At 35.6% G+C, this 23,465-nt stretch overlaps 1 protein-coding gene across 2 annotated transcripts in view; it reads right to left on the reverse strand.

Moving 5' to 3' along the window:
- Positions 1 to 4,450: 4,450 nt before the first annotated feature.
- The window catches only part of VCAN (versican), a 69,810-nt gene continuing 50,795 nt past the window's right edge, over positions 4,451 to 23,465 (reverse strand). For both annotated transcript variants that reach the window (XM_072416189.1, XM_072416188.1), the window contains 7 exons: positions 22,945 to 23,061; positions 22,285 to 22,398; positions 18,740 to 18,898; positions 18,565 to 18,647; positions 7,837 to 7,981; positions 7,549 to 7,731; positions 4,451 to 7,035 (listed from right to left, as the gene is read on the reverse strand). In XM_072416189.1, the coding sequence (XP_072272290.1) occupies positions 6,905 to 7,035; positions 7,549 to 7,731; positions 7,837 to 7,981; positions 18,565 to 18,647; positions 18,740 to 18,898; positions 22,285 to 22,398; positions 22,945 to 23,061 (932 nt within the window). In that variant the 3' untranslated portion in view covers positions 4,451 to 6,904. The remainder of the gene's footprint in view (positions 7,036 to 7,548; positions 7,732 to 7,836; positions 7,982 to 18,564; positions 18,648 to 18,739; positions 18,899 to 22,284; positions 22,399 to 22,944; positions 23,062 to 23,465) is intronic.

Below are 23,465 nucleotides of genomic sequence, written 5' to 3' on the forward strand. Positions count from 1 at the left end.
GGGAAGCCAATTAACCAATGCACATGGTGATTACAAACTACACGTATGCAGTATTCGGGCCACAGCCAATTCCTGGACAACCAATGACCTATTGGCCCTGATTTAATAAAGTTCTCTAGGGCTGGAGAGAATACACTTTCATCAGTGAAGCTGGGTAATCCAGCAAACCTGTAATGGATTTCCTAAAAGTCAAGCTATTTGTTAGCTAATGTTTTCAATCTTGGACCAGATCCATTCCAGGTTTGCTGGATCGCCCAGCTTCACTGATGAAAGTGTATTCTCTCCAGTCTTGGAGAACTTTAATAAATCAGGGCCATTGTACAGCCTGTACCTCTACAAAGAGTGGTAATGTCCACTTGGTTTTGTTGCCTGGCAGGAATGTGTAAATCTCAGAACTGGTTAGACAGAAGTATACATACAAAAAATCTATCTTCTATTTCTAATCTATTTATAGATTTTTGACTGAAGTTTATCTTTAATTGTTATGAGTAACATTTTAGGCTTAGAATAAAGTGTATTTTAAAAGCCAATTTAGAGGGCTAAATAGGATTAGAAATTGAAAGTGAACAGAATTAGAGAATAAAATAAGACTGAAATTGTTCCATCAGTTGAAATAATTGTATGGTGTCAGAATATACACAGATTGTATTTAGTTGAAATAAAAGGAAAGTGAAATAAAAAAAAAAGGAGAAAAATATACGAAGTACAAAATACTGTTATAATACTTACAGTGCAAATCAAGTCTGGAAACCAGTTGCTTGGCCGGCCCCAAATTTTTCATGGAAGCTATGTCACCCAAAACTTTCTGCCTACCAAGCACCCATACATCTACCCCACTAACCCCACCACTAGCTCCCTGTTTTAGAAAAAAAACTCCCCCTAGCAGTTCCACAATTTCTAAAGTCTTAAAGCAGACCTATCACCAGAAGTTTTTTAAAGACAGAATGGGTGCAGAGTCTTCTGGGATACCCATGTCACACATCCCAGGAGGCTTCTGGCTGTTCCTTTTGTCATGCCGGATCTTGAGCATGTGCAAAAGGAAATTTTTCTTCAATGGGGAAAAAAAATGCAGATCTTTTTTCCCTATTTACAGCAGGCTACATCACAGGCTACAGGTGACGAATGCAGAAGCCAGAAGACAAAGAAAGAGGATGGCGGTGCCTGACGGTTCCTCTACACTGGAACGAAGGCGGATTACAGGACAGCATGGAACTGAATCTGGGAAAGTTGAGATCTGCAGAAGTAAAGGTTTGTTTATTTTTTCAGTTTTGTTCCACTTTAAGCTATGCTATACAGTGACAGCTAAAATACTTGGGACTCCATTTGTCCTTACAGTCGGACTATGAATACAAGTATGTGTTGCTTTATAACATTATTAAATATTTTTATTTAGCAACTAGAATAGTACCTGAAATTTGACATTAATTATACTTATACTTGTATACTGTAAAGGAGAGAGCAGAGGCAGCACTTTGGACCAATCAAGTGTCCGGCACATGTGCTGAGAAGGAATACACTGATAGGAGGAGAGAGGAAAGTCACAACCACATCAGCCTTTTTTGTTTCGTTTTTGTCCTATTACATACCTTGCTGTGTTGCTAAATGTGGTAAGCCCGAGTCACACTCGAGGTATGCAAACCTATGGGAAGGTTAGTAAATAGAGCGCTTACCTGATCTGCCGCGTCTTGCCCCATCCATCGCTGCAATCTCTGTCTTATTTCTTCTTCCTCCAGCCGGCTTCTGTATCCGATGAGTCACTGGGGAGTTCCCGGTGACGTCGGGGTGTGTGTACGTTGCCGGCGGAGCAGGGAGGGAAATCGAAATCAATTTGTATTGCATTCAATACAAAATAACTGTATTGAATGCAATACATTGGATTTTTATGTATAAAAGCAGTAAATTGTTTTGAAAAACATTTATTTTACAGTATATATAATAGTATGAGTATATTGTGTATTTTTAAATATATAGATTTTTTAATTGTTTCAATACATTGTTTTTACAAGATTTTGTGTTTCAAACTTTGTTATACTCATACTATTTAACTGTAAAATAAATTTTCATGAAAAACAATGTACCGCTTTTAGACATATAAAACCGGAAAGAAATTAACCGCTAGGGAGGTTAAGTTCAATAGAGAGGTCAGATCGCCTGCACTGTCTGCTAGGGCTGTGTAAAATATTGGCTGGACATTTGGCAGTTAAAACAGATTATATTTATATATTTACATATTTGCATGAAGTTCCGCTTTATTTACCTAATGATCTAAGCTGCTATGTGATTTTAGAGATGGAAATGGAGACAGTAATGGAAATGGCTTTGAACTGAGTGTCAATAACAAGAGTAAAGATTTTCATTGGCTGTGATGTGAAGAGAACAAGGACTTGTAGGGCCTTCAGGATAGTATGGGGTTAAGTCTTCACCACCCATGCTCAGAGAACCTGCTCTGTTGTAGCATGTAGCTTTGATGCAGCAGTTGATGGCGATTGATAGAAGCTTCTAGAATAAATTGTAAATGTACAGGTAATAATTGAGGTACACTGAATAATCATTCTGCTGGCTTGGGATACTTTGGGACTTTTACTTTGGGTTGTAATATTTCTTTAGAGGAAAATTCACAAGATCTTTTACTAAGTTTTGTTGAACACTTCAAAATATCATTAAGCTCAAATTTGATAGCTGACTGATGCTTTATACAAGTTTCTAGTAGGCTTCCATAGGCATCATCACTAGTTTAACCTTGTTGAAAGCCAGCTAAAATCAATGAGTAGCTTGTTACACGTACAAATCAGCACATCTATTAATATGCCGTACATGTTAAACATTTCCAAATTGAAATTACATGGTACTTTTAAAGCTTTACAAAGCTGATCGAAGCTTGCTAAAACCTTTATAAATATTTTGTGAAAGTCTGCTTAAGTAAGGCCTGTGAATCTTTGGAGCCAAATATGTAACTAAATATTCATGGAAAACACTTGATATTCAATGCAATGCAATAATCCAATAAATGAAACCAAAGTAAAAAATCTTTGCAGACCCATGTTCAACAAATAGAAATGACAAAATTGTTGTGTTTAGCACAAACTACAAACACACAATAGGCAGCAGAACATATTGAGTAGAATGACTTTTTAAACACAAACTACTCATTTATGATATAGTACAGAAAAATAAACCTTCCTATCCATTGTGGACAGAAACTCAAGGACCTGTTGGGATAAAGCGATGCAAAGATCAAAACTTTTTTGTAAACTCAAAATAAAAAAAGTCACCAGGAGGTGAAGGCTTTGCCAGAAGGATCAGACAAAGTCTATTTTGCCAAAGAACTTTTTACCTGGCTACTAGTGCCTTTGTTTACACTGCACAGTGCATGGGCCATGAAATGTACAGCCTGGCTTTATTCCGAGCACTATAATGAATAGACTTCAATGTCCTGTACATACACAACTGTTACATAATCAGTGGTCACCCAGTGGTTGAGGAGGATCCTGGTGGACCGGGAAGAGTCGGCAAGGAAGATGGCAGCTTCAGGGAATGCTGCAGTGACAGGATCCTGAAGTAGTTCCTGGTAGGTGTGTGCCATAATTAGTAAGTATGCTATGCAAAAAGCTTACCCACATCACCCACTTTAAGAGAGTGTATTGTAGTACTTGCATTGGAAATGATCTCCTGTCTCCACCATTTTTAGTCTAAAGCTAAGGCAGAGGAAATCAGTTTTCTCTATTGTTTTTCAACTTTCCATTATTCCCATTGCCTGTAAGGATGTGTTCCAACATAGAGATCTATCATACTTTATCAATGTACTTCTACATATTTACTGTATTGTATCACCTTTGGAGATGTGAAGACAAAAGGTACCAAGGAGTGTATGCTGTTACAATGGTATTAAGAGGTGAAGGCATATAAAAAGCCAATAAAGCTATTGTAGGGATTAAGGTTTCCTTCTTTCCTGGACCAAGAGTAATGAGACCGCACTGAATTATCACAAACATACAAAAGTAAATTTTCAGCAATATAAGGGAGAACTTTCAGTTCCTACATTAGCACTATGTATAGTATGGCTTGGCAAAATGTAGCTTTATTAAATTTGCAGTTTAAAAGAGATTGGGCTCTGGAGAAAAGGGGTAACACAGTAGAACATAATTAGGACTTTTTGAACTCTAAAAACATATTTTACACTACTACTTTCTTACATCAGTTAGCATGGGAAACCATTGATGAGTGATTCAGAAAGGTGCAGCCAATTCATTCAGTGATATCAGTAAATCAGGAGGCACAGTAAAAATGCAGAAGCACTGTGATGTCCTCCCTCCTTAGAACCTGCATGATACCTGCGTGAGACACTTGTAAATTTTAGTGTTTATTTTTCTTTCTTTACTATAATTACACTTTATATTAAGAAAAGGATTCCAAAAAATTAGGATAAATAAAAACACTATAAACGATAGACTAGCAAACAAAACAAAGTTTCTTTGGTGAAACAAAAGCAGATATAAAAGTTACAAAGATTTAGACTTTCTTTCACAAATACCCAAAGGTTCACATTATATACTATACAAGTAATAATATAAATACAGAAAAAGTATTATGTGCATTGTAATAGTAGAAAAAAAAAACATACAGGTCAACACTGGTGCATTGCTGTCAAGTACAAAGTATAATAACACAAGGTGCAGCAGTCATAGGAATGCATCAATCACACTGGGGCCTTATGAAATAACAACACTGCTATTAACATTGATGTGCAGCTCTTTATAGCAACCAATAAGATTGTAGCTATCATTAGTTTGCAAAAGCAGATTCAACGAAGAGGACTTCTAATTGGTTGCTGGAAGATGCTGCTCATTTTAATATGTTAAATTACGTATAACTTATTAGGACTGTTTGTTGAGAAGCCATAATACCTATGTTTCATTTTATGAAGTGGCTGTCTTCCATCCATACATCAGTTTACATATATACAACTTGGTAATTACAAGAAATTATTTGATCATCTAAACAGGAGCAACTAGATATGTGTTTCAGCATCCTCCAGTGCTAAAACTGTGAATGTCCAAAAAAATTTCAACTCAAGCCATATCGGCATATAATAATAGACAAAACATAAAGTTCGGTTAAAGTTTTGACTTTAAAGCATACACACAAATGTATTTTTATAGAAATGTTTATTTTTATTTTTTACATTCGTTCATTTGCTCAATAGATTCCACAATTGTTTTCTTTTCTTGAATGAAGTAATGTGAACATTACAGACACAATACTCAACGTAGGAAATACAATGCTTCTTTCTCCTCTTTTAAAGTGCACAAATCACCTACACATGGATAAGGCTGCCATTTTATAGGAGAATAATAATATGAAAATTCTGGCTATACCTAGTACTGACAGCGGTTCATAGTGAATGGATAGGCTGACTTTACATGAGCATTGGCTCATTGTAAAATAACTGCCCACATTGTGGCACACTAAACAAAAGAGAAAATAAGTTAAACCTATAAACTTTTCGACTATTCATTTAAAGGTCACGGACCATTGCTGAAAGCTAAGCTTTCTTAAATGCCATGTGCATTTTGGGATATTACCCAGAAGCTAAATGAATACTACATATTTGATTCAAGTGAACAATTATCCTGAATTTGATTTCTTGTAAACTTACGGTATTTAAAATATATTTCCCACTTGCTAATAAAACAAGAGATGACATACTGATGTTTAAAAATTATGGTCGGCAAGGAAGCAGCAAAGAAAATTGGTATGGCTTCCTACATTTGTATCTGTACTTTTCACAGCTGCCGCATTTATCAATGAACATTCATAATTTCATTAAAAAAAACTAGAAAATGATTATATATACAAAATTTTTTACTGTTTTTTTTTTGTTTTATTTTTTTTACAAAAATTGCAAAATGCACCTTCAAAATACACCATGTAGTGTGTTGAAGACACAGAGCAATGTTCCCCTTGTTTGTGGAAAAAAGAGCTTTCTGATGCAATATCAAAACTGACTGATGTTCATTTTCCTTACATCTATTTGTGCAGCAGTCGTAATGTCATTGCAAAAAGTTGCATCAAAAAAGGGATGCAGCTGTACATTAAAAATGGAACAGAAAAATAGTTAATCCATATTAGATCTGAGTTTGCACTTGTGGCTTGTAACAAAAAAAAGAAAAAAACTCTCCATGAATTAGCAGTATAAATTCTATTACAAAAGTTACAGACAATGAGAAAAAAAACTCATCCAACAAGTCCATTTTTTGTGAGTGGTCATGGATGAATATCAACATTATTTTTATTGCAGTCAACAGATAATTCTTGAACTGTAATGTGGAAAATTTGTTCTCTACAATGTTTTTCCACATCACTAAAATGTTACATGGCACAGATGATTTCAGGATGTACTTCTGAAAACAACATCTTCATCTGGCACTTTTTTTAAACAATTTTTTATTTTTCTTCAGCTTCAGCCAACTATTTTTTGCATTATTAGTAATTTAGTCTTTTAGCCTTTATTAAATATGCCTGACTTTAGTTTGATTACCTAAATTTTATATACATGATTAGAAAACATATTTAAATCATCTTATTTACAAACAACATCCAAGCTAGGCTCAAGCTGTTTAAATATTAATGTAAGCTTGCATTAATACAATATCTGTTCGCCTTGGTGACACAAACTAAATGTTCTATTTGGCCGAAATTAATTTTTTATATGCTTCTTTAGTTTCCTATAATTAACACTTGAATTGAAAAGTCGTTTTTGTTTTTCTTGGTGGTCTTTAGAATGCCATCGTCCAGTCCCAGATTAGATCAGATAGATTTTTTTTTGTTGTTTAAGTTTAAAGAAAGGCACTGTAATACAGGACTTTGGCAGTTAGGATGTCCATTGATGATAGTTTGGGAATACTCAGCGTGGTGAATCTTGCCAAGTCCTACTCCAACGATGGTGATGTTTGGGTGAATACAGTGGAGTCCTCATCTCAGGTGGACTGAATTTGTAGTAATATTTCTTGGAGTAAGTCCTTTGGTAACCAGAAGCTAGAAATATAAAATAGATGTATGATGACTTCTGTATGCAAGTATATGTACCAAGCTATCATTTCTATATTCACAAAAATAATAAGAATATGTAAATAACAATATGAATAATATTAAATAATTTGTTGGCATCAAACCCCCACTGTATACTGTTAAAAATTTTTTTTTTTTATGTGAATTTGTTGCAAAGTTTCTAACCTGCAAATAACAATGCCAAACATACTGCTTTTATGTTTATGTTAACAATTCATACAATATAATGCATAGAATATGTATTATTGAACATGACATAAAAACTTCAAAATATTAAATATAATATAACATTACAGAAGTTATATATTTTCTAACAAATTGAAATGAATTGTAACTTTATTTTTAATTATTTCAATGTAGTTTAGAAAAATGAAACATTGTTTTAGTATTTGAGACAAACAAAAATTAGATCAGTTTGTTTTGATTAATTAAGTATTAGGCTGTCTCTCAAAGTCAGTGTAAAAATAGGAAAATACTTACCTTTCAGACATGTAACTTTAGGAAGGTCCCACCTTCCATCACCTCGGCATCGTATAGTTGGCATATGCCTCTGAATGAAGCCATCTTTGCAGTGGTATCGGATCATTGAATTTATTTCATATCGAGGTTTTGCCTTTCCAAAAGTTCTTGCATTTTCAACAGAAGGAGGCTGTCCACAGGCAACTGAAAATTTAATAAATTGAATTATTTTCTTTGCTGTGACATACTTTGGCCAATTTCCATTTTATTTTTAGAGAATTACTTCTAATGAAAAGCAGGATTAGTTACCTGTTCCCTTCTTGCAGGTGTATGTCAGATGATAGTTGCATGGCACATCATTCCATTGCCCATCCTCGTGCCAAATTATAACAACACAGTCTTCCCCAGCAGAAAAGAAGCTGTCGGGTTGGTTTGGCCTCCAGTTTTCGTATTGCTGAAATAAAATATATATAATTTATTGATTTAGGAACTATATTTGCACTTAATAGCTAGAATTATTTACATTCTTAGCTGAAGACATTATACAGCTGATCCAAGAAACTTCTTCACTTCTACAATACTTGTAATAATACGGTACAATACAAGTAATGCTAGTTTTACGAATCAGAAGAGTTTAGAATCTCTTTTCTTGCTGTGGCTAAAATTGGATCTTAAATGTTTCTTCTTGTTGTTTTTAATAATAATATTAAAAATAATAGTACTATTATGTCCTCGGACATTCCTGTTTACTTTAAGTGCCCATGACAATCATGGATATGTAAATACGAGTTAGGCCGAAGCTTCATCAGTATAAGTTAGTTAGAAAAATACTCTGTATTTACTTTCCAGCACCGGTTTTACTTATATGGTTAGGAATTAGTAAGCTCTGGAGTGTTTGTATTTTTTTAGTGTGCCCGTGAGTGACATTTTATTACTTTAGATGTGATTACATCATCAAACACCTTTATCTTGACTTAACGGCTTTGGTTTTCCTCAAGGTTAATGCCAAAAAGCTCTAAGAATAAGTTAGGTTTCTTGGCAGGGTTCCCAATGTGATACTTAGGCATGATCTCAAAGATAATAGTACAAGTACCATATATAACTCAAGGTTTTTTTTTTTTTTGCAGTTTCTAGACCCAATGACTATGTTAGTGTTATTTTTGTGACTCATGCAAAAGTTCAGTAGGTTTGTTAATTTTTTGTTCATTATAATTTTTATGGTAAGAACACATGTACTATGGTGGATTATGAGAGAAGAACACATTCTGCAGAGAAAAATGTAACCATATAATTAAAAACATCCTTGTAACAGAGCATTGGTATATACCAAAGGAATGAGCTCTCACTTGGGATACCAGAGAACCTGGCCACACAGTAGCATGCCCAGACTTTTTTGTATATTTCCCCTAAGAAAATGAGTTACTTGGTAGCCATGTATGTGAATCTATTTGGGCCACCCAGTTGGGCCATAAATTATAATGATTGCCTAGAATTAATCTTTTAGCATTCCAAAACACATGTCTACTTCACTAACTTGGACGGCATTATAACTTGGACGGCATTATAATGATTTCCTAGGGGGGTGAAAACTGTGCCACCATTCTGAATTCACTCTTTACCTTATTATTAATAATACATGATTATTATACAGGATTTATAAAGTGCCAACAAATTAGGCAGTGCTGTACATTAGATATTTTTCTACCCAACAGAATATATTATACGGTCCATTCATACAATGGAGAGCATGGTGTGAATATTCTATTCATAATATGTGTGTGGTTGAATATTCAAGGTGTGGTTTAAAGTAATTTCATTTGCCCTTTCTTTAATATGGGTAAATGTACAGCAAAGCAGGCCTAAAATAATTTGTAGCTATGACAATGCTAAAAAATTCCAATGTGGAATTCCACATTAGGTGATGATTGCAAATGGCAGTTTTATGGAGTCAGCCATAAATATTCTTCAAAAGTGCATCATTTATCATAATAATTTCTCCAGCTCAGAACAGCAGCTCGCAGAAATCTCCTTGACACAGCATTTTTGGTTTGAGGCATACAGTTATTTGAGTTCCTTAAATGTCAATGCAGTCACTCTGCTCAAAATAAGAAAAAGTATATTTCATCAAATAGGAGAAAATGTAATATTGAACTGTTCAGCTCTATTCTTTTTTATCCAGTGTGTTGAAGATTAAATGGCAGTCTTTGCATTTATTGTTAGAGATTAGATGTCAGGCAGCTGAAGGCATTGATTGGGATTCTGGGTGAGCTCCAGGAACTGTTACATTTGATCATGTTTGCCCTTGAAATTACTTTACAATATTGTTTGTTATTAGGTGTAAAGTTTAAAGAAAAGATCAAAGTAAACTCAATGTGGCAAGAAATCTCAAGCCCCGAACAGGCAGCCAAACTTCTAGTAAATGATACAAATTACACCTAACATATGAAATCCAAGTAGTTTAAATTATGGTTCCACCCAACACAATACTTGGTATTAGAGATTAATTCAAGGGACATCTAGGCAAATGCACATTTTAATTTAGTTACAAATTTATTTCAGAGTTATAAAGCCATCACTGAATTCAGCTACTTAAAAAACAGAAATAGAATTTTACTTATAACCTCATCACACGCACGGATACACACTTTTCTAGAGTTGCCCCGACTCTCTGGATTGGTCTTCCTCCTCCTATTTGGCTTGCTCCTACTTTCTGATCATTTAAAGACCATTCAAAACCCATTTTTCCAAACTTGCCTACCCATCTTCTTCTGCCTTTTGAAACCCTCACTACTTCCCTCCATTCCATATCTCCCCTTATTGTGTGATACTTCCTCCACCTCCTAGATTGTAAGCTCTTCGGGCCAGGGTCCTCTCCTCTTCCTGTGTCACTGTCTGTATTCGTCTGTCATTTGCAACCCCTATTTAATGTACAGCGCTGCGTAATATGTTGGCGCTTTATAAATCCTGGTAATAATTATTATTAATATTATTATTGTCTGTCTGCTTGCAATTTTTTAGGTTTAGTTCTGCTTTAAGCTGGGGCAATATGGAAATACGTTCAGAGACTGTAACATGCCTAATGAGGCACTGCTAATATAATATATTTGTGTTCCATAAAGTGACATATGCCGGTTGTAGGGCAGAGATGCTACAGCTGTCTCTGAGACAGGAAAAGATAATATTTGATTACATGCGCTATGCGAGTCCTTGATATAAGCAGGTTATCTATAATATTACAACTGCCATGGTATCAGCTTATGGCAGTACTCAGGGTATTGTCAGGGTACATCCACATGTTATTATTTGAAAAATCTACTTTAAAGGTCACTTTCTGGTCACCTGGTTAGCAATCTCCTCTGCAATCACTATTAAAGAGCGTATGAACTAAGTGCCACTTGTAGCACAGGTAAAATCCAATTCATCCAATTACATCTATCTATAATGTATCTCATCATGTTATCTCAAAACATGTCAACCTTTATTAAAAGAATAATGCAAAAGCTTTTAAAGAATGATAAAAGCAAATTATTTTCTTAAATGGCTGTAATAAATTGGGTGCTGGTATTATCTTTTCAAAGAGGAAATTAACATTTTGTTTGATGCCATAATGGCGTTAAAGTGCATTAGATCCTTGGAGCTAAGATGTTCACATTACTTATCTGTGTATGGAAAATACATCAATGACTACAGGGAGGAATACTGCCACCTTGTGGTCTAATAGGGAAATTCTAAAATTAAAAAAATAGAAAAAAGGAAAAACAAAAGAAACAGAAAAAAAGCATATATAATATTTTATGGGAATCCTGACCATTTTTTATGTTACCATCTATTATCTGATGTCAGCTTATTTTAACCTAATTACATAATAACATAAGAGACAAAAATGTCAATGAATTTAGTGAGTAAAGACACACATTAGAAACACAGGTTGCATTAAAAGTGCTTTATCCAAAATCTCCCAAAAATACAAATGAACTTCAATTAAGTCTTTGATCAACAACAAGTTTACAGAGCTGAATGCAAGTATATGTTTGGCCCAAAAGTTGTTTTAGTTTTGGATAGGATGGGATATTATTTGTCCTAGAGGAAAACAAGGATGGAAAATCCACAATGTCACAACTGTCTCCAAAAAAAGGCATGAGAGAAATTTCTCTGTTGTAGGGAAATTGATCGCACAGATGCATGGTGTCAGCTTTCAACATTGTGCATTAGAAGATGAATCAATTTATACAACGTCCAGCTCATTTCTTGGCTGATGGACATCAAGCCACCCAACCAAGCTAACCCTTAATAATGGAGGCTCAGTGTCACACAGTGGCGGACATAGCAAACAATGGGCCCCGTGCACAACTGCTTTGGGCCCTGTGGCTGCCCGTTGTGGCTAAGGAGGGTACAGGACCTTTCTGCAGCAGCACACTATGCATCTCCCGATGTCTTCCTCTGGTATTACATATAAGTATTACCTATGTTATATAGCACCCCACCCACCATCTATGATCTACCTGTATTGCAGAAAAGCACAAAGACCCCTTGATAACATCACTGGCTCCAAAATAAGGTTGTATTATTCATTTCATTTCTGTATTGATAAGGAGGAAATTTTCACCTTGATTCACCATTTGCATCGACTAGCTGTAATTTAGTGGTACATGTGACAATCACAATTCCTGGTGACCCCAGCTCAGGAGACAATGCACAGTGATATTACTTGGGTAAGGCAGATGGATATCTGGCTCCTCTGCACATCACAAATAAAAGTGTTAAGCCCAGACAAGAGACAGTGTTTATGAGGATTTTCTTTTTGTGTACACAGTTCTCCTTTGGGCATTGAGCTCTATCGGAGGGTTATATAAATAGTATGCTGGTTTTATATGAAGAGCCATATAAGGGAACTGATTTTTAGCAAGAGCTTCAGGTCTATAAACATCTGTTATACTCATTTAAAATAAAGGAAAATGCTTGCTACAGCAAAAATATCATATTATATAACTCATGTTAAAATAAAATATCCCATCAACTCATTTCACATTTCCTTTTTTTATACTTTCCAGTTCTTTTTTAAGCTTTGGATAGACAGTGGAAAATGTAAAATTCTTGACATGTTTTTATTTCTGTCTGTTGCTCCATTGGGGAGATTTTCCCTGTTTCTTGTCACTGGCTAGGAAGTTACAGTCAAGTTCTAACCTTTCACTGCAAAATCAGTTTTTGTATTACCTATTGGTAAGTTGGTGTGTCAGCAATCCTCCGATAATGTCATAGACATCAATCCAAAACTCTACAAAGGATTTCATCCCAACCTCTCCTATCCAACAGAAATGTAATAGTTTTGATTGGGCTTGGGCTTTAAAATATTTTGGAACAAGCCGGTCTTTTGTGGTTCTTACTTGAAATTTCAATCAACCTGGACTGTAATGATTTCCTAAGAACCACCTGAGATCAATCAGCTCAACAGATCCTTCATTATTCACTGCTACAAATAAGTCGCTATAAGATCAAATACAGTCAACACGGATTAGATCTTGTTGGGTTTTCCCTATTCTTTAGTATTTGAGAAATGATTGTCATATTTATATGTTTTAGGGCACAGAATAAAAATTTAAGCTAAAGTTTAGTTTTCTTTGCAGGCTTTTAATTGGTGGACTGTGAAAATGTTGAATGTGAGAGTACACCCCTCAGAAACGTTTTAACTTATATTGCAATAATCATATAACAGCCCCTGTAAAGATATACTTATCACGACATAGCAGCTGGCAATATTTAACCAGATAAAATGCCAACTCCTAGCCATACAGGATGTCAGCTATTACCTCCACCAGCATAACATACTATAGGAGGTAATCAAAAGTTTTTACATTGTTATTGATTTCACTATTATGCCTTCTAATATCCAAATACTGATTTTTAATCCTCTGATTGGGCATGGCTACATCAGTCAGGGATATCTGTGGTTATCAAAAATTACATATTTTTTTACTCTCCTGACTTTTTAATATTTGTACATTACACTTTAGCTTTAGTATTGCAATTCTGCATATTCGCCACACGATGGTGCTGTTTCACAATGCAAAGATCATATGGCAGAGCATATTTCAATGTATTTGTGATAACCTATTATTAGGAATTTATTTTTACTTCTGGGTGTTTTATTTTTAGCTGTTTATCGCCTAAAATATCATATCCAAGAATAACAAAGGAATTCAATCTCATTTCATGTTGGGTACATGTCCAAAGAAATCAACTTAAGCCTGCATGTTTAATGTAACTGCTTAAAGTGGAACTCTGGAGAGGTTCTGCAAAATACATACATACATACATATATATAGAATTTTTTGCCTTTTCAAATTGTAGGTTTGTTTAGAAACTCCTGAGACACACATGCCTATAAAATATTTGGTGATCCTGTTAGTTCCTTAGGTTTCCTATGTTATTCTGACCATGTATGTGTATGAATGTAGCATGACCTAATGTCTAGGGGCAGCACCCAATTTTTGTTTTGAGGCAGTTGTGAAGGGTTGAAACCTCACTGGGGAGAATTACGACAATGTGACACAGTGTCCCTAAGATAGAAAATGAGGGTCAATCACCCAGGGTGATAATGAGTAAGAAAAATTATTTATTGGCTATATTTAGCTTGCCTAACATTTTTGCAAAGTTAGTCTGCTGTGTAGAGAGTGAAACTATCCAGGCCATTCTGATTCATGTGTTCTACATATTGGAAGATAAGGACTAGCCTAAGAACCACAATGTGATGTCAGCATCAGGGTCACTTAAATATTTCCTTGCCTGTCCTTGGTATTGCTGCCTTATTACTTGGGCCATTAATATTATTATTAGTAAACTTTATTTAAATAGCACCAACATATTGCGCTGTACATTAAATAGGGGCAGCAAATGACAGGCTAAGAAGGAGTGGAGGTCCCTGCCCAGCTTACAATAACTAGCAATATGGATTTTGCAAAGTTTTACCATGTAACAAGTATTCATTGTTATAGACAATGAGAGCTGTAATCTAAGACTAACAGAAATTCAACTTAAAAAAAGAGTTTCTGTAAAGTGTACCTGTCACATATAAACAGACGCACTGACCACTATATAATAGGATCACAGATAAAACTTCAGAACCAGTTTGGAAATACAATATTGTAACACAGCTGAATCCTTTTCCATTTCTGATTTGTTGGCCATGTTTCTGTATGTCGTAGTGAAGTTACTGGGGTTGGTTAATCTTTAGCCTCCACACTTCCTTCCTATAAGCATTCTTTGAGCTATAGGCAATGCAGTGGGAGACAGATACCAGCCTGCTCTATACCAGAAACTGACGAACTAAACAGCAAATATCAAATGGGTTTTTCAAGTATTATGAATAGTTCTTATAGTGTGATCTGGGACTGCTGTATATTGTATTAGCTTGCAGTCATCTGAATGCACTATACATGGCTGACAATGATTTCATGTGTGTATGCAGTCTAGTGGTTTATTGTAGAGTTGTATAGAATTTTCTCTTTCACTCCTTCTATATTTGCATGTTACTGACACTCATGTACTTACAAAGTACAGACTTTCCGACACAAAAACTTGACCTTCTTAACTAATATTAACCATCAGACTTAAATTTTGGGGGTTTTTGCAAACCGCTTGTAAAAATTTGCAACATTGGCCTGAAAGTGACTATTTATTGCTCTTTGTTTACCATATAGTAGGAGGCACTACATGCAGCATCCAGCCATGGTTTACCACCCCTGTCTGCACCATTGATATGAATTGGTGTTGCTTGCAAATATTAAAAAATAACCCTTGTTTATGCATTTTAAGCATCTTCGAGCAGTTTTTATTAACAAAAAAAGTGAAGTAACAAATGATCTGCTAGGCTACTTACAAACTCTGAAAAAGCCTAGCAGTGACAACCTATAACCGATCCCAGGCACCCAGTGTTTGACAGTAGGTGCCAAGGGACAGAAAATGCTGCAGTAAAATACCACTGGTCTGAACATGCCCCAATAAATGTCCTAACATTGATCACAGGCCTTGGCTAAAAACAACAAACGGCTGTTTTTTTGTAATATAATGGAAATCTGTAAATTTTGCCAAATGTATAGTCAGCATTACAGCCAGTGCTGTGCAGGCAGGTATATAATGGAAGTGGCTTTTTAGATCCAGTGTGGAAAACCTTAAAAAATAATGATGTCATGTAACTGAGCTCCGTCTGCGTGTTAAACACATACAGATGTTTCAGCCAAAGTAAAGAGGTGGTTCCTGCCTTTGGCAAACCACACAGCGAAAATGTTAACAACCTGTCCCATTATATGAGATGGAGTTTAGACATTTAACTGTAATAAATACAAAACCGTAGAAACAAATACATTAGGCTAAAGCTGAACATGCTTAGCCAACATAGTTTTATAACACGTCCATGTAAAATGTACCTCACCCTTAATTTTGTTAATATAGGGCAGAGCCAGTGAAAGTATAAACCGTGTTGAATGTTTTTACCTAGTTTGCTTTATTATGCATGTGCAGTATTTAAAGTACAGAAAATGTTGTGTCTCATCTTATTCAGGCTTGTTTTCTTGGTGGTCTATATGTAGCTATCCAGATAGCAATATTTAAGGCAACCATTCTCAACCAGATTTCCATAAAATCTATGGTTTCTCTAGAAGTTGTTGGAGTTTCCTTGAGCTATGGCTGATTGACCTTAAATGTGATGGTGAGCTCAATATCACTTGGCAGTATCAGTAGCATGACTACAAGGAAATGTTTAGCTAAGGGGAGAATTCTTTTTACTGACCACCAATGTAAGGTGTATTATTTTTATGAAACCCCTATGGTTTTAGCATGGGTTCCCCAAAACCTTGCAAAATGCTGAGATAAGTATAACTAAAACTATTGCTTAAAAACAAAATAGCGAAATGGCAAATTAGAAACTGTAATATTTAGAATAGAGTACACCCATGACACTTGTATTAGAGAAAGGCTTTTATCAGTGTTCTCTGCACAGCAGCTGTTTGCTTTCAGACTGTTTCGCTCTACAAAAATGTCAGGGCAAAGCCCTACAAAGCAGGCAGGGAGGGGAGACAAGAACAGGGAAATAAGTCTTCTACCTTCTAACTCATTTCATTTAATAGGTAATTTTAAGGCTGAGCAAATAAGTTTTGTAGAGACTGGAGGTTCTCCTGCTGCCTGGAAGTTTAAAAAAATATATAAAAAGTATGCAAAAAACAAAAACTATAAAAAAATAAATCTAAATATATGCTAATACTTTAGTTAGGTAGCTTGCAATCCTGCTGAAAAGAATCATCTGGTATGTAGTCATGTTCAGTAACCTTAGCTTTAGCTAGGCAAGTAATTAGGTTGAACTATTTCCAAACCTCAACTCTGTGTCTTTTCCAAATATCTAGATTTTGGTTTCTAAGTGAGTTGGACAAAATGGCAATCATCCTCTGTGTAGTGCATAGGGGAAAATGCTGAGCTGTGAAGAGCAGTTCAGATGTTGCAATGCCTTTCCATCTGCCAGATAGTGTACCCTGGCACCACATACTCTACCTTCTGTAAAATTTATGTATAATTAAATGCCTGGATCTGCTGTTTATGGAAAAGTGGCACTTGGCTCGGCGGAGGCTAGAGTCTTGCTGGAGATTAAGTGATCTCACTGAACGATTTTATGGCAGACTGCTTGAGACTCTCCAGCTGGGATATTGCCCGGTATTACAATACTTCTACTTACTAGTAAAAATCATTGTGCCTTAAAAGGAAAGACATTGATACATTTCTGAAGGAAGGCAAATAAATAAAAAGATAAATAGGAAAATTGTGTATATGCCAAAAAAAATATTTGTGTTGTTTAGTTAGTCATTTTTTTCTGTCCTTATGGATTGGGCTGTGTAGGTTTTGCTTCTGCTTAATCCTTAATCATGGATCTGTCTAATTGAGTCCTTTAAAAATGAAATGGAAACTTATATGAGCACAAGACTCATGATTAGCTACTGAGCAGATCACACTGAAGGCACAAAAAGACATAGAAATAGATCTCTATGGTATTCAGAGGGGAGGCATAACATGACCTAGAACTCAGTTCTGTTCTTTCTGGGCTATAGGCAAAAGCACAATGAGTTGAGATTTTGCATTCTACGTTAGATACTTAACTTGAACAAGAACAGAATGTGCTGACCGCAATCATGTACAATCAAAAACCCTGCCATTTTTAATGTTCCTTGCATATGAATAGGATTTCCTTGTATCTTAAATTTCACTTTGGTAAACCGTAAAGAAAATTAATTTTGAGTGAACAGGTTCTACGCCTTTACTAAATCAACCCAATGGGCTACATGGCAAGAACCCAGTGGCTACATGGCAAGAACCAGCTGCCCCACCTGGGAAACTTAACTGTGTTAAAAATGCTGGAAGGCAGAGTTGCATGGCAGATGATTTTGTAAAGACTTTGGTGGTGATTGACTAAAGGATTATAGGATGGTATAGTAAGTTAGTGTGTTAGATTAGGATGTAAATGTTCCCCTTGCTTCATTGATATCTTTTCAGCCAACAATTACTTTCTTTTTCTCCTAGAAGTTTTTTTTATTATGAGAATAAAGTTGGATATTAGCTCAAGACAATGTAAAGTTAATAATGACCCCCCAATGGTAGAAAAGGAAAGACATTAAATTGAGTGTGATGGGTTAGTTTTGAACCGTCTTCACTGGAGGAAGAAAAATACCCCTGTTAGGACACAACTAAACAGTCAACCAGAGCTGATCATGAGACCGAGATTAAAAGGCTGCAGTGTTGTAAATGGGAGGGGTAGTGAGTAGTTAAGAAGTCTAACACTGCAAATTAAAAGTCCTTGGGGCTGTAAAATTCCAGGCTAAATACCTACTTAGGAACAGGTTGTTGAACAGGTATTTTAATACTTAAACATTTATTTAGTTTGATGTCTATAGCCTGCCCATAATATCATCATCATCATGACATTCAAACTAATAATATAAAAAATCATATTACTATGAATTTAGAAAAAAGCAAAACATTTTGATTCAGCTGTCTTACCAATGTGCTTCCATCAGTCCAGCGGAAATCACTCTCAAACATCTTATCGTTCAGGCCAATCCACTGGTAATCATGACCCAGGCCTTTTAGAGAGAACATGAGACATAAATATTAAATAACACAAAAAAAAAGATCAAGCTTCATTAAAAAAGTTCTAAAGTAATTTAACACTCACGGTTAACAAAGTTCTGTTCATCATGAGACAAAATGCTGGTTAGGTGACCTCCTTGTACACGGCACTCTCTCTCAGCTGCATCCCAGGTGCGTCGGTGGGCAAAGTATTTATAGCAATGTCCTTGAAATTTGTGCCAGCCATAGTCACAAGTCTCTGTATCTGTTTTGAAATGAAATAAATGAAAAGATCACATTACCCTTTTAAATAATTCTATTTATTTACAGCAACGGATCGGTTATTTGGAACTAAATGAACACATCATTTTCATTACCAGTGTTAATGGATGCCTGTGAATCATAATTTATCTGTTAATACTGAAACACATGACAACTGGCCATAAGTTTGGCCCAAGGCTGCTCTTTATGCTTCTTAGATCCCATTAAAGCTGAATAGGAATCACAAAGTGTGTATGATTCATGGCTGCATTCTACGCATACACTAGCTCATTCTAATTTAGGAACTAGAAATCAGTTAGTGTGCCAACTACCTGGTTTATATAATATCTCACATCCCGCTTGTCAGAAGACTTGTCCAGTGATAATCCATTTCAACATGACAACTAGTATATGCTACGTTCACAAGCAAGCATTGCAGAGAAACACACTGCTTACTGGAAGAAGGAATGTTGTAACAATGTACAGTATTGCTGCTGGGTTTTTTGTTGTTTTTTTTTTTTCCAGTGTAAATCGATGGCCTAAGCAGGACAGTAATGCTATGATAGCATTTAAATTAGCAAGCACAGCTTCCATCTGTCTCAAGATGGTCAGATGGTATTGTGTGAAAAATTCTGCAACTATGCACAGAATTTATTAAATCATAAAACAATATAAAGGCATCGAATCTGAAAAATAAACCGAGCATTTTGTGTTTTAAGTTAAAATAAAGACAATCTAAGCAATAAAAGCTTGATGAGAAAAAAAACCATTTCCTCCAAACTAATAAAAAGTGTAAAATTCCTTTTGTATGTTGCTGAAAACAACATCCACTGATACAAAACGTTTAGGGATTAGTCTGAAAATAGGAGGGAGGGAATGTGGCCTGGTATGGCATAGGAAGGTCCCTATTTTTGGACACTAAGGCTGCAAGATTGCATAAGGGTCTGACTAAAATTCAAGAGGGGCCTCACACATGAACAAAAGAATTAGAATTTGCTCTTTACCTCCCCATGAATTTAACCAAGATTTCCATGCATTTGCAGATATATACAGTTTCCTAGGAATATTCAGCAAACAGAATTAAGAAATTCTGGGCACCCCTAGAACCAACCAGGTACTTTGTTTCCTAACTTGGCATTTTAATCAAATGTATGGTCCAGTACCTGAGCATGTTGTCCATTTGTGGCCTATTTTTGCCTGGACTGTATTAATATACTTTACTGAAAACGCTAGTTTGTGCCTTTACAATGCAGTGCCTTGAGTTATCATAGCTGAATATGAGCTACACCTTGGGACAAGTGTGTGACCAGGTCTGTTACTGAGAACTGATAAAACACTGAACTAGGTCTAACTGTGGTGTCTATCGGACGGCACAGTTGTATTTAGATAACAGTAAAGTTTCAGTAAGGTTAGAAATATGGAGGTTGTTAGGACAAAGTTGGTATGACTCTATATCTATTTCAGTGACTTGATTTGTTTTTTTAAAAATGAATTATAAATGAAAGAAATAAAGCCACTTGGCTGTATAGGTAGCAGTCCTATTTGTCCTAGGCTCCAGTTACTTGATTTGGTACATTTCTTTTTCAGTATTTGCCTCATTCTGATATTACTTGGAATTTGTAGTCGCAAGCAGTCTAAAGGAAACTTTAAATGTACGCAAATACAAGAAGCTGTTTAATGTTTTACCTATTAGATCACTGGAGAAGTTTATAGGTGTGAGCGCATTTTTGAACCCTAAGGAACTTATTGTTGTAAGTGAAATGTAAAGTTTGACAAACTGCAAGTAGTAAAAATTAATCTCAGCATTAACCCACACCCATCCTGTGGTACATTGTGGTACATGATCAATCTGCTTGGCAGTTCTTTAAATCCAATGAATTTAGGACTGACGCGGCAAAACTTAGTCTCCTGCCAGACGAGTGTGTCTACATTGCTAATACAGTTTTATTTTGTCTGGCAGAATGGAAATTTGGCTGGGGATTCTTTTCCCAGTTCCCAAACCACTGCAGAGCCCTCAGAAAAGGGAAAAAAATGAAATCCAGAGACAAGGAACCAAAAAGCTGTTACTGACTGATAAAATGGGAAACTTTTAACCAGTTGCGGAAGCGGTCCCACCGATATTTGCAGTCTTGTTTCGCTGACTGACCTGGGATAATGAGTACATTTCAGCTTCCACTACATTTTTGCCTATTTTATTCTACAATTATAAGGTGCTCTAGGGGAGAAGGTGATGTCAGCAATTACTTTTTATTTCCATTAACTGAGTGAAATAGCAGTTTTATGGAAGCTCAGTCAACATGTTGGGTGTAACAAAGACAGAAATGTAATCATGATGTTCAGGGACCTGCGGTGCAATGTGGTGAATATACATAAATATGGTTTACAAACAACAATGCACAGAACAATAAATGCTGACGAAGCAGACAAACACCCAAATAAAAAAGGGCCCTCTGTTTCCTAACGTATGGCACAGATGTGGAGAAAAGATCTGGGAGAAGATAGAAAGCTATCACCTGAGGTTACATACAGGGAATACAGCAGAGCTGTGTCATTTACCAGCCCATGAGATTTATCTCCTGTCCCTGGGAAGCAAAGCACCATAATAAGTAAATATAGAAAGTGGAGTTTAAGGAAACTAAATAATTCAAATAATTCAAAGGGATCTAAAACCCAGAACAGACAATCCCACCATCACCAAACAAATAAGGGTATAATTATCTCACTATTTTATGAAGGTCCAGTTGACTGGCACCTTTGCTGTTGTTTGACTTTCTCTGTATAAAGTATAATAAAAATGCTGTCTTATGCTAAAGCTAAAAAATACTAAAATAGTGCATTTGTTATAGTTTATCCAATGAGCGTTTTTCACCAGTACAGTGTCTGTGGTCTTTATGATGCTCATTGCATCTTAACCACATAACCCACATTTGCTTGGTACACATACGTTGTCAGTAATTCCATCTGAATTTTGCTGAACAAGAAAATTCTTCACCCTATGCTCACACACATCATTAAACTCATACGTAAAAATGATCAATAGGTCCATAAACATAGTTTTCCTTAAAGACTAGAACTTGGCACCAACCCCTTTTGCCTTCCAGGTCTCTTTATTGATGAAACGGGAAGCCTCTGTGATCATCAGTGAGGCTCAAGAAGCTGGCAGCAGAAAGTCCAAGAATGGTTCTTACATACAAAAATTGTATAGGTCAGTTAAGCTCTGTATCTTTCGAGCTACCGGCAAAGCCAATCAGAAAAAATTGTACATGCTGGCTGAACATTGTGAGGATCTTATGTAGGAGTATTTATATATAGACCCCTTTGTGTGAATTGCCCATGTTTTTGACAGGTTTACTTTAGGTAAAAACAAGGATTTCATTCATTGTCAATTACCTTGTTCACAAAGTGCTCCACTGTAGCTAGGAAGGCAAATACAGGTGAATGAGTTTATTCCATCAACACACGCAGCTCCATTTCGGCATGGATTGGACTGACATTCATCAATATCTGCATAAAACAAAAGGTTCAGATAAGGAATAAAAGGATACAATTTAATGATGTATACTTTCAGAACTAAGTATATTAGTATTATTGAATAAGGTAACACAACAATAACTCTTGGCAGCCAAAATTCTCTTTATGCCCATTATGAGACAGACATCTGTGAACAATCTGTGAACAACGGAGTAGGCTCTCTCTTTGAAATTTAGCATGAGAGCAATTACAGAAGTTCTGATAGGTATTTGGATATGTGGTCTGATCTGCTGTGTTTGATGAACATTTTCTACAGCTTTTTCCAGGATATCGATGAAGATATTAGCCTAAGTAACCTCAATAGGGGGGCCTTTTGTTGGCAAACTATTGATTTGTCATTCATCACTCAGAAATCATTTTTATAGCTTTTCTGGTGTAGGGAGTAAACAAAAAGGAACATTGAGGAAAGAATGACTGCCACTGGACATAGTAGACACCTAGTATAATCACCATTAAACAACATAGGTTTTTTGAATGTCCCTGAAATTTAATCTGATCAGTTGCTCTTTTGTAACTTACCAATTTCACAGAGTTCTCCACTGAAACCAGGCATACAAGTGCACACATATGACGAAGCACCCCGAGCATAACATGTTCCACCTTGCTGGCAAGGATTTACCTTACATGGGTCTTGAGCTGAAATAATATTATGAATTATATTATAAATAAAATTAGGGGAAAAGAATATATGAAGAATGTTGCAGCACCACCAATATATACAACATATACAACTCATTAGTTGACCTAAATATTTAGGAATAAGAAAACCAAAACGCAAAACGTAAGAGAATCTGGAGAGTAGTCATTCTTTTCAGATCTCAGATTATGAAAAAAAAAACTGTAAGAATTAACAATTTTTAATTTTGTAGAATTTGTGTATCAAAGCATGACTTCAATGTAGTAATAAGTATGGTGTGGGACCAGTGCAGACAAATGATGCAGTCAGATATGGAAATGTGGAGGTCCCACCATAAAACATATTTGTAATACCAGGCCATGTGTAACTCATTTAAACAAAATCTAAAATGTAGTTACATGGT

This window comes from Pyxicephalus adspersus, chromosome 6, assembly GCF_032062135.1.
Source record: "Pyxicephalus adspersus chromosome 6, UCB_Pads_2.0, whole genome shotgun sequence".
In the NCBI taxonomy this organism is placed as follows: Eukaryota; Metazoa; Chordata; class Amphibia; order Anura; family Pyxicephalidae; genus Pyxicephalus; species Pyxicephalus adspersus.